Here is a 17,056-nt window from a genome sequence, read left to right as displayed (position 1 = left end):
GTGAGTTTCATTTTTCTACGGCTTTTGCCTTGATAGCGCAGGCAATCCGGTCTCCGCTTTTTGAATATGCGGATATACTGCCCTGAATGGGACAGGTCAGGAGATGCGAACATAGGTGAACTGATGCAGAGTGTGGATTCGGGCTAGTTGGCGCATGTGTGTTGCTTTTCTGGTCCCGTACAAAGCGCAGCTTTTTTTTTTTTCATAACTGTACCTAGATTAGGCACGCTCTTTAGGAAGCATAACGAAGCCTTATGCACGGAACGCTGGCCCGTTCACCTTTCCCGCCGTAATGCTCTAGTTAGACGCTGTCCCGTTCTGTTGTCGTGTAACTTCAACAGTAATTGAAAATAAACAAAAAACGGTCTTAGGTGCGGTGGCGTCTGTGATAATCAGAAGCGCAACAGAATTACGTGTTTGACTTTGTGTTTTCTGTTTGTTCCTGGAGGGACGCGACCGGAACAGATCGTTGGTGGCACTTGCGGCGCCATGCCCAAAGAACCGCTTTTTTACGCGGCGTCTGCCAAATTGCCGCGGACAAAAGTGGTATAATCCACGCGAACCGAAACGATTGCATTTTTTCAGTATAAAAATATGTGCCATACAAAATTGCTTGGATAAGATGGAAAGTATGTCAAGGAGGGCTCGTATATCTCAGAAATAACTGCTTCTCTGTCAGAAAAATTTGGCGGGCAGATATCTCGGAAGGCGTGGAGTTTATGCACGGGGGTACATATCTGAAACTGTAGCACACGGCCCCAGGCTTGCATGCTGTGTCCCCTTTCCCTAAAATCGAAGGGAGCGAGAGATTAGGCTTCTGCTGAATAGCGTTTCTCTGTTCCTTAAATTACATTGCATTGTTCTGTTTTTTAGTATGCCGTATAAGCCTCATGCCTTCCGTAAGAGGCTGGATAGAAGTTGTTCGTACCATTTCCATCTTCACGCGGTGTGGACTGTGGAATATTTCGTCGCTCTATCTCCTTCAAACATACGGAGAGCGAATCGGTGGGCAGGTTTGCCCGGTGAACTACGGCAGTAGCTATTTTCCTTCCTTCTCACAATTTCGCCTTTTATTGGTGGCTTAGGGCACTGTCACAATTTTGCTTTGCACTTTTCACAGCCCCTGGTTTCCCGGCGCAGTGCATATCTCATTGTCAGCAGCTGTCGGAACATGTACCAGATGGCTCTTGCCAGTGATTCGCCACAGCATGAACGCAGCCCGCGTCTTAAAGTCCAGTATTATTCTCTCGAAATTCTGATTGTTAAGCATAAATTATCTACGCGGCTTGACACCGCCGACAGCGGATGCAGAGGAGAATTGTTTGCGTCTACTTCGACTCAAGAACATTGTCATAGGTCGAAAATAATGAAAAATAACTACAAGATTAAAGCTGCTGAACATGAGGTTGAGGGTGAGGGGGGAGAGATAAGAATTGAGGATGAGGGTGTGTGAGGACCAGCAGTTTAAGTTGGGATGAGGGCGAGGGCGAGAGAGCGCCAGGAAATGAGTTTTTTTTTTTGTTGTTTTTTTTTAAATTGAGGGTGACGGTGAGAGAGGCTCGCCGATTGGAAGGTGAGGGCGAGGAGAGCGCCAACAGCCTGGCCACGATGGTATAAAATGCCGGGCCTTCTTTCAGTCGTTCTCTTGCATCTCTCTGGATTTGTTGCGACTGCTCGATATTCATGATGGCTGCCCCCCGTAAGGACCCTAAGTTCTGTGAAATGGGCCGAATCATGGATGACGCAAGGGTCCAGGAAGACTTCGTGAGAGGTTTGGGACTGGCACCCCAGTCGTCAGCGGTGCGACCCCAAGCTTCGACGGCCCCTGTCGGTCGTCCGGCGACGGCGGAGTTTTGGGGAGTGTGTGGCCAGCTGGGTTTCAACAGCGCTCGCCCGACCTGCGACGGACAAGTAGTCACCTTCTATCGGAAGTCGACGAACGGACGACGGGCCCAATTTCGGTGCAATAGATGCCGGAAGCAGCTTTCGCAGCTGCACGGCACCGCTGCACTGCACGGGCCCGCAGCTCTTCAGGCGACCGCTGGCACCTCAGCAAGTTTTTTCGCCAGAAAGGACAGCCTCGGCCGCCCAAATGTCAAGTTGTCGCGATCATATGCCCTTTATATCACCTATTGCATGGCAAAGGACGTTTCAATCACCAGCACCAGGGCTATGGAAGGCAACGACATTTCCAAGCAAACGTGCACCGACTGGTGCAATTACGTTCGCAAAGTCTGCTGCGCCGAGCTCCAGCTGCAGCCGCCGATGGGCGGTCCCGGTGAGGATGTGCAGGTCGATGAGTGCCTCATGCGCGGCAAGAGAAAGTACAACCGCGGCCGCCTTTTGGCAGGCGATAACGTTCCGCCCCACAGGCAGAACAATTACGGTGGCGTCATCGATCGCGGCCCATGGATTTTCGGCATGATATGGGTGGCCACAAAAGAGCTGCGACTCTTCAAGGTCGACCGGCGGGACTCAGCGACACTTGGAGCCATCATCTCCGCAAACGTCCGTCCGGGGACCACCATCCTCAGCGACGAGTGGGCGGCCTACCAGTGTGTGCCGGGATTGGTGGACGGTAACGGGGTAAACATGAACTTGATTCACAAAACTGTGAACCATACACAGTTTTTCGTGAACCCCGTTACCGGCGCGCACACGCAGAATATTGAAAGCGCATGGCAGAAAGTCAAGAACCGGCTGATACGAAGCGGGTGGCGGATGACGGATGGCCTCACGGACTCGCACCTCGCGTGGATGTGGTGGTTGTCGATCAACGGGCGACGGCGTTGCAGCGACCCTTTCCTACGGTTGATCGAGGCCATCGCACGGCACTACCCGATGTGAAGTACGTGCTCTATCTTCAGCTAGCCACTTCTTCCACTGGAACTCTCAAGGTCTTCAATCGGAGGCTCAAAGCTGCTCAGCAGCTTTTTTTTTTCCCGGTCCCTCTTGGGGCCACCAAACGAGCTTTGGCAGAGCAGGCATGACATTTACCATCATGTCTCTGTCACCCCTGTCCCTCTCTCTATACGGAATCACCTTTTTGCTGATCCGATGAATCCGTTTGGCATTACAAACATTCGTCAATGTTGGAACCGACAACTTTACGCTGATTCGCGAACTCAGCTTTGGTAGCCAAATGGCCTAGCTGCTAGCTTTTTTTACCTTTGGTTTCCAACTAAATTATTTTCCGAATTCATATTGCCTATTGGAGCGAAATTTATAGAACGAGTGCCCTCTGCTGTATCCACATGTTCTTCGCAGAGCTGTGCGCGGAGTGGGCGAACCGCCTCGAGCAGGACATGGCAGTTGTTAGATTATAGTAAATGTAGGTAAAGTCGTTCACTTTCGCCCTTGCGAAATTTAATGAAGTCTTTATATCCTTTTTAAGGTAACTCATCTGCCTTTATATTTTTGCATTGAAGTTATTTTGACTTCCCCAAACGCTATTCACCTCTTGGTCTTGCTCTCTTGTGCCAATCGACGCACTCCGAATGCGTAGTTCGCGCTTTCAAAAACTGACCTTTTTTCTGATCCAGTCCTGCGGCCGTCAAGCTAAGCCCGTTTGGCGGGAAGGGTTACCAGGACTACCTAGCATATTTTCTGCAAAAATTTGTTCACAATATTTGAGTGGACTTTGTTTCCGCCTACAGACGAGTGAGCCATCTGTGGAGACACCCTGACTCACCTCCTCCCACTGTTAACCCATTCCAACGCGTTCAGACTACGTGCCCAACGCACCTATCGTTCGTAAGGATCGTAAGCGTAAGAGCAAAAAACGTAACGTGTCTGTTCAGACTACTGCCGTATTGAGCGTAAAATGCGCAACGTACGCAGCCGGCGTGGTCGTAAATGTCGGAGGACCCGCGACTTTTACGACTAGTAGAGATGCGTCTGTTACGACGTGACCAATGAGCATAGCCGTTTCGGTTTTCCCTTTCCGGTCTCTGGGCTTCCGGTCCTCCCAGACTTCGCGCGCTGACGGATAGCAGACGGCACCACTCGACGTTGTGATAGTTCCGACACTGCTAGATTGTTTCGGCTCGCCAGTGTTCGTGTTGTGTTTCTGCCCGCAGCTTAACAATGTGCAGTACAGGAGGAGTGTCTTCACTGTGCAATGATGAGCTGCTCATCGAAGAAGTACGGCAGAGGTCGGTTCTTTATGATCAGCGGCTGAAGTCACACCGTGACAAGCAACTACAAAATGATGCATGGCTGCAAATATCCAGTGCATTGAATCAAACCAGTAAGTGATTTTCGATTTTTCATTTGTGGACAAACTGCAATCAAATTCTCTCTCTCGTCTAGAAAATTGAAGTTATGGCGCAGTGCGAGTGTTGATAATGTTTGCGGTAATGCGCTGTCCGTTTTGTTTCAGTGCACTTTCGCAACCCGTCAGATATACCTGCGTACCATTAATTACCGACATGTTTGCAATAATGTTTTTATGTGGTAGGATAAGGATCCTGTCAAGATGTTTTTCGGGCGTTGTTGGAGCTGTGTCGCTAACACAATGTGAAGCGGCGATTTCTGGTGCAGAGGTGGGCTTGGAAATCTCTCACGAGTGCGTTACTGATTTATAGTTTAAATCATCATGAAATCTAGCACAGAAGTGCTATTCGCTGCATGTGACAACCATCGGTGTAGAGTTGAACCGTACACCGAAACATTCAAGGCTGTCTATGGGAACGGTTCCCAGGAGTGTCTGCATGAGGACCGACTATGCTATCACTTCGTCGCACATAATAAGCCATTACCCTTTTTGATTCGGTTGCCACCCTGCCAAACTCAGACTGGCAGGCCATAATAAACGTTCATATAGCTCACTTCTACGTCGGTGTACATAAACTTTATGCTCGGCTACAAATACGGCAGCAGCCAGCTTCCTTTCAGCGTACGCCGTTTGCAATGTGTTGTTTGCATTGTGTAAACACGTTCTTTTTCTATGCTCAATGCAGCGGCAGTGTTACAGCACCGCTGGAGCTATCTGCGACAGAAGTTCCTTCGACTACGAAAGGTGTATGTAAAGTCTGGAAGTGGCGCAGCGGACGTGGAGAAAGCATGGGTCCTTATGCCAAACCTTATGTTCCTGGTTGACGCTATACAACGCCGAAGGTAAAAGCGAATTATTTGCTTTATTGCTAGTCAGTAGCTGTGGAATTTTGCTGCTAAGCATGGGTTGATAATTTTAGAAGCAGCTGCAGCGGCCATATTTTGACGAAGAAATGCAAGCAGTTACGCTGGGCTGTTGCGCAGGAGGAAAGCATGCTCCCGCTGTTCCTTTTTGGTTTTAGATTCTTTAGTGCTTTGCGACCGGAGGCGTCCAGGCGTTTGTAGGACGTCTTCGTTGACAACAAGTGAGGAAACAGTATTGCCCTGCAGCAAAAGGCCGATGATTAGCAAGGTTGTGGTCGGGCCGCAGAACCGAGCTGGCGTGGACCCACTGGTGTTTGAAAGAAGACCGCCGTAAAAGACGAAAAGTAAACAGCATATCTGCCGAAGGGGGGGAGTTAATGGGACGCGTTTCGCGAACGTTTGTGTCTATTGCGCACCCCGACTCATTGTTTGGATACAGCTGCACGACCTTTTTAGTCGCCGCACCGAAACGTCTCGAAGATCCCTTTCCAACATTCGTAAAGTGGATCTCGTGGGAAGCGCTGCTGAAGGACCGCGCGCCAGAAGTACGTGCGAACGGGGTTGTCGAAAAAAAAAGAAAAAAAAAAGGGATGTACCGACTGAGATAGGATCTTCGCCCCGAAACAAAAAGACTCACCCCGCTATGGGCCAGATGGAAACTCCCCGCGGGCGTCACGCACCGCCTTGCTTCTTTGACCGAATGTTGGGGAACTCTTGTGAGCGGCAGCATCAAACGTTTGCCGGCAGAGTACTGGGGAAGCGTGAGGACAGAAGCTGGCGTGCAAGGCCACTGTCACACTGCCTGCGGTGGACAGGCATGCGCTTGAACCAAATTCGTTCACATTTCTAATTTCTTGCTCTGCTGTAGTTTACATTAGAATTTTTTTTTTGAAGAAAAAAAAATGTGTACCGTCACAAGTAGTGCTGGAGAATTTGTTTTTCATCGGAGCCTAATTCATTGAAGAGAAAATTTCTAGCATTTATGTTCAGTTGTACTCTAACAAAGGGCGACCAGGAGTGGAATATTTACAAGCTAAAGCCAGCCTGTACATTTGGGCACATTGGCTTGTCAATGTTAATGGGAAGTTTAAAGACAGCCCCATGTGATACAGATTTGCATTGCACTGCCCTCTAATTTTAATAATGCCTGAGTTTGTGTGAATATAGGCATCTAATGTGTTTTTGTTTTTGTCGTTACTGTACGCAGCCTGGCGAGAAGAGACGAACCTACAGCTGCAGTTCCTTTGACTCAGCAGCCACTTGAGCCAGTCAATGACTCAATTGCATCTGTGGAAGGTCTATGCCGCACGTTCTACGTTGACAGCACTCAAGAGGAGACGTCACTTCCTGAGGATATTATGCAAGTATCACCCCTTCCAGAAGCTTCGAGAGAGCCAAGCAATGAGGGAGATAATAGGTCTGCAGCAAATGTACCTTCCTGTTCAGGAGAAACGGCTGCATCGGATAAAAACAAGCGCACAAAAAGAAAGAAGAGCGACTTGGATGAGTTAATGTTGTCAACGCTCCAAGCGAATCGCCATAGGCTGAATGAGCTAAAAACAGCTGCCATGTCAGTAGATGACGACGAACCCTTCTTATTGAGCTTGAAAGGCCTCCTCGGTAAGGTGGATGAGCGTAGAAAAGAGCACCTAGAACTTAAAATCCACAGACTATTGGTTGAGGAAGCATTCAAGCTGAACGATGCAGATGTTTAATGGAGTAGAAGCCCTAAAATTTTGGAATGTATTCTTTTGTTCTGTGTGATGCAATATACTCCGCCTCGGAGGCGGTTTGCAGCACTGTCAAAGACGGGAAACCTGGCTCAATGATGATCATATGCACTTCAAAAGATAATTGTGCAGTTACTGTCGCCTACAGGCATCACTCCCCTCCATTAAATGGCTGGAGCGACAGCAGCAGCCCAATTACCTATTGTAGTGTGCATGATCCTCATTGGGTCAGGCTTCAAACATGTGCTGCAAACAGCTTCTGAGACAGAGTAAAAACCATATGCTGGGCATATTTTTTTTTCTCTTACATATAGAAGTAATAGTTCCCATAGAACCTGGATTAAATGGATGCATTTGTCTTTTTTTTTTTTAAGGTAGGAGGACAACACAAAAATCAAGCACGTCGCCAGATAATGTTTGAAAGTAAAATTGTCGAACACCTGATGCCCCTTCAACTAACTATAACTTATGCTTTATTTTCTGCTTTACATGTTGTTATATCTTATTTGCTATTATCTCACTTGATTTATTTTTGCATCGCTCCCGTAATTTTGGTCATTTTTCCATTGCTTGTTCGTGCTGTATTTTGCTCTTTTTTCCTAGCATATCCCAGAAATGTTCCATATGTTAACTCTACCTCTCGATCTGTACACAATGCCCTCGGGTACTTAAGATCGAAAAAATGAAGTGAAAAGTTTCTGTTTATTATTATGCACCTAAATGACCGAACAATCTTGTTACAAAATATTTATGCAGTGCAAAAGCCCTTTACGAACGAAATAAACATTATCAAAACGACGCTTGTGTTCGCAAAACATTTATTTCATTATTAGTGATACATTATCACTTATGCAATACAGTTACAGCAAAAGAACAGCGCACAATTAAGGCAAATCACGATGTTGTCAAGACATATGTCGCTGAACAGGATGCCACAGAAAAAAAAGCAGCTAACTTGCATTTAAATTTAAACCCATTGCCAGCTCACGGAACCCTCACCATGAAAATAAGCTGCAAAGAAGTCTCTCACTTCAGACGCTTTCTTAGAATAAGCATTAGAGCCTTGTCTAGGTATTTGTGGCAGGGGTTCAGTGCCGTTTCTCCATTCTCCTGGCATGACTGCACCTGCACTGTTTGTAGTATCTCCAAACTGCGGTGGACCGTAGCCACCTGGCAGCCTCCCCTCCTGCATCAGGTAATTGTGCAGGCAACAGCAAGCAGCTGAAACTGCAACCGCATTCTTCGGCAGCAGACTCATGCGGTTCCGGAGCACTCTCCATCGTGCACACAAAATTCCAAAAGCATTTTCTCTGCACCGCCGTGCTCGCGAAAGCCTGTAGTTGTACACCCTTTTTGGTGTGTTTGGTGGTTGGACACCAGGGTACGGCTTCATTAGGTTGTGTTTTAAGGGAAATGCGTCGTCTGCTACCAATACAAACGGGAGCTCAGGGCCATTATTGGACAAAGCGACGGCGGATGGGAACGTTTGGGGCGCGCTTTCAACGATTTCACCAAGCCCGCACGCTGAAAAAACACCACCGTCGCTTTCGCTGCCAAATGCCCCTATGTAAACACTTGTGAATCTGTAGCCAGCATCGCAGGATGCCATGAGGTTGATGCTAAAGCTGCGCTTGTAATTGAAATACACGGAGCCAGAATTTGGCGGTGCATCCAAATGAATATGCTTGCCATCGATAGCACCAACACAGTTTGGAAAATTCCACTTCCACATAAATTCATCGGCAATAACCTTAAGTTGTCTATGATCTGGCTGCCTCAGCACCCTTGGTTTGAGCACCTTCCATATAGCGATGCACACTTCAGGAATCAGTTGTGATATGGTCGACTTCCCAACCCTGAAGCTGTATGGCAGGGACTGGTAGCTGTTTCCACTTGCCAAGAACCTTTAATATAAAAAGACAACATATATGTGCTCACTGCATTCTGTTAAAAACACTGCATGTAAACAGCTGTTCACAGCTGCTCTGTAGACTGTAAGGGGCGGAAATTATTATTCATGGACTACGATGTGAGCAGGAGGCATTCATGGTAAAAAGTAACGTTCACTTCTGAAAAAAAAAAAAAATGTCGATCTATGCAAAAACCTTCATTTATTATTGCCCACTTGTTCTCTTTGTGAAATCAGAATGCTGTACATAACCCCTTTGGAAAGCAAAAACGCAGCGTGAATTTGCTATATTTAGCATATTGCACCCCCGAATACTCCAAATATGTACTCGATACTGGCTTCGGAGCGCGCGACACTGTTTTTAAAATATGCGCATGGCTGTAACTAGAAACCCACCACTATACACGCTACGTACTGCAGCTTTCTGTCGGCAAAAAGCAAACTAATTTCGCCAACAGCCATCTGCACAGGTACGATGTTAAACGCTCGCCTACACCCGCATCTACCATCCGAAGCAGAGAAAGAGACATATGCTTACCTCAGGGTTATAGCCAAACGCTCTGCAGATGACAGGGATTCTCGCAGCGGAGTCTCTTGGACTTGAATCAGCGGTCTGACGAGGCTTTCGAGAAAGTCGAATTGCTGTGGTGACATCCGGACAAAGTTGTAAAACAGGGCGGTATCGCCAGCCCTCAACTTCGCAAAAAGATCGTGAAAATCTCCATCCACGGCTCTATCCAGGAAGATCTGACGCACCCACGTTCTTCTATTACGTCTCCGCCTGCGTAGGTGGAGTCCGTAGACGATTATAAGCTCATTTTGAGCTTGCAAAGCTTCGACATCCGCTAACAGCCGCTTGCTAACCGGCGCCATCTTGGAGAATGCGAGCCGAGAGCGTTGATTGGCTAGTCGTAAAGAACGTATCTTACCGAACGGCACAGTGTGAACATGCGCGGTCGTAAGCTACGTAAACGGGAGTTCCAGCAGCTACGGGCATTGCGATGCATACGACACTTACGACAGATGCGACTGCAGTCTGAACGCGGCACTGGCAAACCAGGACGCGCTTCCGCACTGGAGGCCAGGAGGAGACAATAATATTCGTGTGCATCCATTCATCCAGACATCCTTCCGAGGGCCTAGAGTATGCTAGCGCCGCACACAATTATTGTTCACTAGTTTGTCGCGTCGAGGAAGTAAGGGACGTTGTTTCGTGGAAAAAAGCGCGGACCGATCCCCTCGCTCTATTTTCGCATGACATCCTGGCAAAATAGGCGGCTGAAGAGTCGTCCAGCAAGCGCAGAACGTTAGTGGAAATGCATTCGTTGAAATGCAGTGTTATTGCTTCGCATATGCAGCTCGGGCCGAGCGAGATATGAGCGAGCCTGCGAGCTATTATTTTTATGACCTAGGGGGAGCACGGCATATAGTAATAATAATAATAATAATAATAATAATAATAATAATAATAATAATAATAATAATAATAATAATAATAATAATAATAATAATAATAATAAATCTTTATTTAATGAGCGCAGGAACAACCACGTGGTCTTCGTGCAACAGCACAACTAAAAAAAATGCACACACAAGCTTTACACACACAGATAGAATACAAACGAAGAAACAAAAACACATGAAATGAAATTGAGATAAAAAGACTGTCAGATAGAAAGAAATCAGTGAGCAGAACGTCTTGTATACACGGTGTAGGAATTGGAGAGCACATCACTAAGAAAGAAAAAAACGATAGAGAACAAAAAAAACAAATATCTCATTGAGTATAGTAATATAGAAATATTGTCACGTAGTGGTGACAAGGCCGTAGACACCAAAAGAAGACACAGGCTTGATGGTACTGAAATTAACTCTTTATTGGGCTGACTTGCGCCCGCAAAAGAACTAAGCAACTTGACTGCGGCGATAGCAACAAACGTGCTCGTCGATCGTCGGGCGCCCGTGTCGGCTGCGGGAGGTGGTTAGTTCGAAACCCACCGCCGGACACCCACCGGTTAAAATTGGGTACAAGCGTTCCCCGGCCTGGCGCCCGGCTCCTCTGGGGAACTGCGCTTGGGGGAAGATCCGTAAACCCCGCTGTGCCCTCGCGGGCCACAAACCCAGTTTAGAATGTCGTAGCCTGCTAAAGGTGGTTACCCTCGGCTAAATGCCGCGATGCCCTCCATGCTCCTAACGCAACGGCATCTCCTCAGTGAGGAAGCGAAATGCCCCACGCACCCTGTGCGAATCCTGGGTGCAGATCGACTCCCCTCCCTCCCAGCGCCACGGTGCCTCCGCGATGACACTTTCGCGAGGCGCGCACACCGTCGCCTGCAGTTCTGGAAAAGAACCATCGCCAAACTCTGATTACGCTAGCAAATAGCGATCAGTAAGCAAACAGCGATCAGTCAACGCTCAATTTAAAGGCTGCTCAGAACAATCTATATAACGTCTCAAACTGCTACTAGCACAACCTGGGACATTGTAGAAACATACGCAAGTGATCGTAATCTTCGAGACAGATTTCGGTGCATCGTTCGCGACAAAGAAAATGATAACGCGTCGTATCGCGACAACGAGCATGGACAAACACGGGATACAGAATTGATACGCGTCCCAGAATCACAGTGATAAGGCCGCATGCCAGCGGCTGTTAAAAAAACAACAAATACACTTTTGAAGGTTTCGCGGCAATATACATAAACTAAACAACCATTCCAGGCGCAACAAGTGTGTGGTACCTAACACACAGGCTAGAAATACAAGGAAATACAATAAAGAAATAGAATTGAACGCGAACAGTAACACTTGAATATAAAGATTAAAGTTAAAATATAAATAAGAATTGGATAAAAAGCAGTTCAAGATACAAACAGCATTGAACAGGAGAAAAAGCAATAAGTGAAGTAAATACAATATTTAGGCTAGAAAGTGGAAGTTATAAGTACTGTTTAGAATACAACGCTAAGAACATCCAATATAAACGAAGAGAGCGAGTTTCGGAAGATATCAAGGTGTCGAAGAAAAGAGTTCAATAACCACTGCATTCTGTCCAGAGGGTAATGGGAATGAAGAGACGGAGAAATTTGAAATGGTCTGAATTCCCTCATGCTCTTTCGCGGAACGCACAGTAGGATGTACTCTAAGAGTTGAGGGCACATAATGTGGCCATGAAGGAGTTTGTACAAAAAACTCATATCTATCTGACACGACGGCAGTTAAGACAAGAAAGATTCAGTTGGGTGCTCCTGGTGGAGCGAGAGGAGGAAGTTGCGCAAAAAAAACGATATCGAAATGTCCGTAAATTTTTTTGCTGTACTCTGTAAACTTTGTCCAAGCTTGTTTTGCAAGTGCCATTCCAAACAACCGACGCATACTACAAGAGCGGCAAGCATATCAACAAGTACAGCTTTAAGAACGGAAGTGGAGTACGGACTCTCTCGAACGTCTGCAAACGAATGCAAGTGTGCGCATAGCCCGCAGAGCAATGCGTTTAGTATGAGAGGAATAATAATAATAATCCATCACTCAATCTTTATTTAATGAGCGCAGAAACAACCATATGGTCTTCGTGCTGCAGCACAAATAAAAAAAAACAAAAAAAAACACGAAAATGCGCACACAAGTTTTACACACACAAATGTAGAACACAAAAGAAGAAATAAATAACACATGAAATGAAACTGAGACGGAACGGGTCACGGAAAGAAAGAAATCAATGAGTAGCATGTCTTATATACACAGTAAGATAATTATTATTAATATTAATACTGGGCCCTGAAACAGGACAAAACAAAGAGGAGGGGGGAGGGATGCTCGTTGCTGTTGACAGTTCTCTGCAGTGGGTTCGACGTTACGATCTGGAAACTGTTAATGAATGTGTGTGGCTTGAGCTCACTTTAAATCGACATGAAAAACTTTTACTTGCAGCTTTCTACATTCCTCCGAGTCTTCCTCCTCGAGCCTAAGATGATGTCCTGCTCTCAATCGAACATGTTATAACTCGTCATAGCAAACACAAACTTCTCATTTTAGGCGATTTTATTACTCCAGGTATCAACTGGAATTTATTTACTTCTCACAATAATCATTATATATTAAGTAAATGTAGCATGCTACTTGATTTTGTAGCCTTTAACTCTTTGTAACAACACAATTTCATTGAAAACTGCTGTGGTAATATTCTCGATATCTGTCTATTGAATTTAGAAAGTGTTCGCGTCTCGAGTTCCGACATACCGCTTACTCGCTGTGACAAATTTCACCCTCCACTTCTTTTGATTACTTCTGTCTCTGCCTCACCCTCTACTAATTTAGATCGTGCGGGGAATTCGCCCTGTTTCCCGTATGCTCGTGGTGACTATGTCGGTCTCTTCAATTTCTTCTCTTCTGTCGACTGGTCCCTTTTAAACGACTTAGTGATGCCCACGAACAAGTCAGTCGCTTCACTGAAATAGTTCTTGATGGTATGCATCAGTACATACCTCTGCATACTCCTACTCGTAGGAAGTTTCCTTTCTGGTTTTCCAGAGAACTGAAAACGGCGTTAAAACTTTAAAACGGGCCCATCGTAAAGCGAAACGCCTCGGGTTTCACAATTGAGCAGATGAGTTTCGCCGCTTGCGTTCTCTTTGCAAACGCTTATACAAGCGGGACCATGACTCTTATCTTGAATCTTTAGAGGGGAGTGCCACTAATCCTCCAAGTCAGTTCTGGCGGTACGTTCGCAAGCGTTCCATTAAATCGGATTCCAGTATGAGCTTAGTTGACTCTCAGGGGTCGGAAATTCGGGTTGTTGCCGACAGTTTTGCCCAACATTTTTCCTCCGTATGCAAACCTCCACAGTGCGACTCCGTATGCCTCCCTTCTGGTGCACCATATAATTCCTTTCTCTTTGACGAGAAATTAATAACTGCAAATCTTAAGCGTCTGAGACCATCTTTGTCTCCTGGACCTGATGGCATTCCAGCCGCCATAATAAAAGCCTTCAGTTGTATCTTTGTACCAGTACTGACTGCTATATTTAATAACTGTTTGAAAAATGCTGCCTTTCCTCGCGTGTGGCAAAAAGCATGCGTCTTTCCTGTCTTCAAGTCAGGAAACAAGTCTCATGTTTCTAATTATCGTCCGATTTTTCCTTTATGTGCAACCTCTAAGCTTTTCGAATTAGCTTTGCATAATGTACTTTCCTTCCATCTCAAACATGTCATAGTACCGAATCAACATGGCTTCATATCGGGTCGCTCTACTTCAACCAACCTAGTCACGTTTATGACATATGCCTCTGCAGCAGTCCTTCAGAGAGGTCAGGTTGACACTGTGTACTGTTATTTGAGCAAAGCTTTCGACGTTGTTACGCACTCATTACTACTTGAAAAGCTTCTACACTCTGGTGTCGAAGCCTCAATCGTAGCCTTCCTACGTAGCTATCTCCTTGATCGCCCCTGCTTTGTCAGCGTCAATGAACAGACTTCCTTCGTTTATCCTGCAACCAGTGGAGTTCCTCAAAGTACTGTATTAGGCCCACTCCTCTTTGCCGTTTTTATCAACGACGTTTCCTCCGTCATCAAGAACTCGTCGTTTCTTCTTTATGCTGATGATATAAAAATATTCAAGGTCATACATTCTTTTCAAGATTGCTTGTTGTTGCAATCGGACATAACTGCTTTTTCTGATTGGTGTACGAAGAATCGACTTACCCTCAATTCTTACAAAACTAGGGCTGTCGCATTTACTCGTAAAACGCACAGCTTTCTCCACCATTATTCTGTGAATTCTGTGCTGTTGGACAGGGTTGATGAAATTAATGACCTTGGTGTACTTTTTGACCGCACCCTCCAGCTTCTCCTGTCATACTAAACGCATTGCTCAGCATGGCTATGCGGACACTCAGATTCGTCTGCAGACTTTCCAGAGAGTTTCGTACTCCACTTCCATTCCTAAAGCTGTACCTGTCCATATGCTCGCCGCTTTTGGAGTACGCGTCGGTTGTTTGGAGTGGCACTTGAAAATCGAACTGGAACAGGGTTGACAGAGTACAGCAAAAAATTTAACGGATATTTCGATATCGCTTTCCTTGCTCAACTTCCTCCCCTCGCTCCACCAAGAGTACCCCCCTGAATCTTCCTTCTCTTAACTGCCGTCGTGTCAGAGTAGATATAATTTTTCTATAAAAGCACCTTCATGGCCACATTATGTGCCCTCAGCTCTTAGAGTACATTCTTCTGCGCGTTCCTCGAAAGAGCATAAGGGAATTCAGACCTCGATATTTTACCGGCGCTGCGACAGGGGACGAGGAACAAGAAGAGAAGACAAGACAAGCGCTCGGACTAACAACTGAAGGTTTTAGAGCTTGTGTCTTTTAACTATAATCCACTTTTGTTGAATGGGATGGCAGTTTGTATATTCAAGAAACGGGGGTGTGCATTGGATCAAAAGTAGCGCCTGTACTAAGCAATATATTTCTTTCTTATGTGGACAAAGCTATCGAAAACTGCTTAGGCAAAGACGTAAAACAAGTCTTCAGATATGTGGACGATTACTTGGTTTTTGTTGGAGGCTGTGATCTAAAGAAGCAGGTGGAAGATGTTTTAAATACCTTTACCCGTAATGGATTCGGTCGTAAATTTACCTATGAAACACCGGAAAGAAATCAGCTCCAGTTCTTGAATATGAGACTAGAAGAAAAAGGTGACCATGTGTGTTGGTAATTTCAACAGAGGTCTGAAAAACCCTTATTAGATTACAATTCAGCACATTCGAAGATAGTACAGCTGTGTCGTGTTTGGTTCGGCTATCACTAAATCCTGTGTCCACACTATCGACAGCAGTTTCAATCAGCAGGTTCGGAGATTAAGGTTAGCAGGCTTCCTAAAGGAAGTGATAATACTAGCCTGCAATAAAATCCTGGAAAAGTTAGTCATTTGGTAAGTGGGATGTATCGGGCACAACAAGTAAAAATTAAAAGAGTTATGCGGTAATACCGCACGTTCACAAGCTATCCCATAGGCTCAAACAAGTTGGCAATATGTATGGGGTTAAAGTGTTGTTTTCAGCTCTCAATAGGCTGGGAAAAATTTGTGCTATGGTAGATAGGAGACGCAAAAGAACAAAAACAAAAAAACTAGCAAAGGATGTCAAGTAAAACATGAGCTGCGTTTTGTACCATGCGCAGAAGGAGTAGTCTGTGATATACCCTTTACATGCGGGAAGAGGTACATAGGGAAAATGGAGAAATGCATCAATGCGCACCTTCGCCAGCATAAAACGTCTTTGAAAGGAGTTTGCTCATCCAGCTTAGCACTACATTACAGACATTGTAATCTTAATGATCCCGATTCATCGAAGGTGTCGAAAAAAGCATGCACTCCGAGCCTTGATAAAGCTAAGATTATTTTCAGGAATCAAAACAAATTAACTAGAGAACTTAGTGAAGCCTATCACATCCATAAAAAAAGTAACACATGCGTTAGCACACAATCAGTAATTATCAATGATTGTGAACTGTCATATTTGAATCCATAGCTGTATGTTTCGGTGTTTTTGTCTTTTTTTTTTTTTTTTTTGTGGCAAGGAATAGCGCATGCGCTTCTGGTTGTCATGTGAGAATATATTTCCTTGTGTTTCATTAAACCTTCAGTTGTTAGTCCGATAGTCCGAGCGCTTGTCTTGTCGTCTCTTCTTGTTCCTCGTCCCCTGTCGCAGCACCGGTAAAATATCGAAGATGAACCAACTAGCTCAAATCTCTGTGTTACTGGAATTCAGACAGTTTCAAGTTTCTCCGTTTCGTCATTCCCATTCCCCTCTCGACAGAATGCATATGTTGTTTAACTCTTTTTGTCTTCACCTTGACATTTTCAAGTTTCTCCGTTTCGTCATTCCCATTCCCCTCTCGACAGAATGCAGACGTTGTTTAACTCTTTTTGTCTTCACCTTGACATTTTCAAGTTTCTCCGTTTCGTCATTCCCATTCCCCTCTCGACAGAATGCAGATGTTGTTTAACTCTTTTTGTCTTCACCTTGACATTTTCAAGTTTCTCCGTTTCATCATTCCCATTCCCCTCTCGACAGAATGCAGATGTTGATTAACTCTTTTTGTCTTCACCTTGACATTTTCAAGTTTCTCCGTTTCATCATTCCCATTCCCCTCTCGACAGAATGCAGATGTTGTTTAACTCTTTTTGTCTTCACCTTGACATTTTCAAGTTTCTCCGTTTCATCATTCCCATTCCCCTCTCGACAGAATGCAGATGTTGATTAACTCTTTTTGTCTTCACCT

At 45.5% G+C, this 17,056-nt stretch overlaps 2 protein-coding genes across 2 annotated transcripts; both read left to right on the top strand.

Annotated features, from left to right (window-relative positions):
- The first annotated feature begins 2,265 nt into the window (after positions 1–2,265).
- LOC146200579 (uncharacterized) lies at positions 2,266–2,847 on the top strand. The gene has a single exon (XM_084592964.1). It carries the CDS (start codon positions 2,266–2,268, stop codon positions 2,845–2,847), a length of 582 nt encoding a protein of 193 aa, XP_084449090.1.
- Positions 2,848–4,084: 1,237 nt separating this feature from the next.
- Positions 4,085–6,854, top strand: LOC146200578 (uncharacterized). The gene is made up of 3 exons (XM_084592399.1): positions 4,085–4,249; positions 4,962–5,118; positions 6,347–6,854. The coding sequence occupies exons 1-3, from the start codon at positions 4,087–4,089 to the stop codon at positions 6,852–6,854; spliced, it is 828 nt and encodes a 275-aa protein (XP_084448525.1). The 5' UTR covers positions 4,085–4,086.
- The last annotated feature ends 10,202 nt before the right edge of the window (positions 6,855–17,056 follow it).

This window comes from Amblyomma maculatum, chromosome 2 (genome assembly GCF_055883805.1).
Source record: "Amblyomma maculatum isolate TAMU_Amacu chromosome 2, ASM5588380v1, whole genome shotgun sequence".
Classification (NCBI taxonomy): domain Eukaryota; kingdom Metazoa; phylum Arthropoda; class Arachnida; order Ixodida; family Ixodidae; genus Amblyomma; species Amblyomma maculatum.
This window is presented reverse-complemented; position numbering and strand designations above follow the sequence as displayed.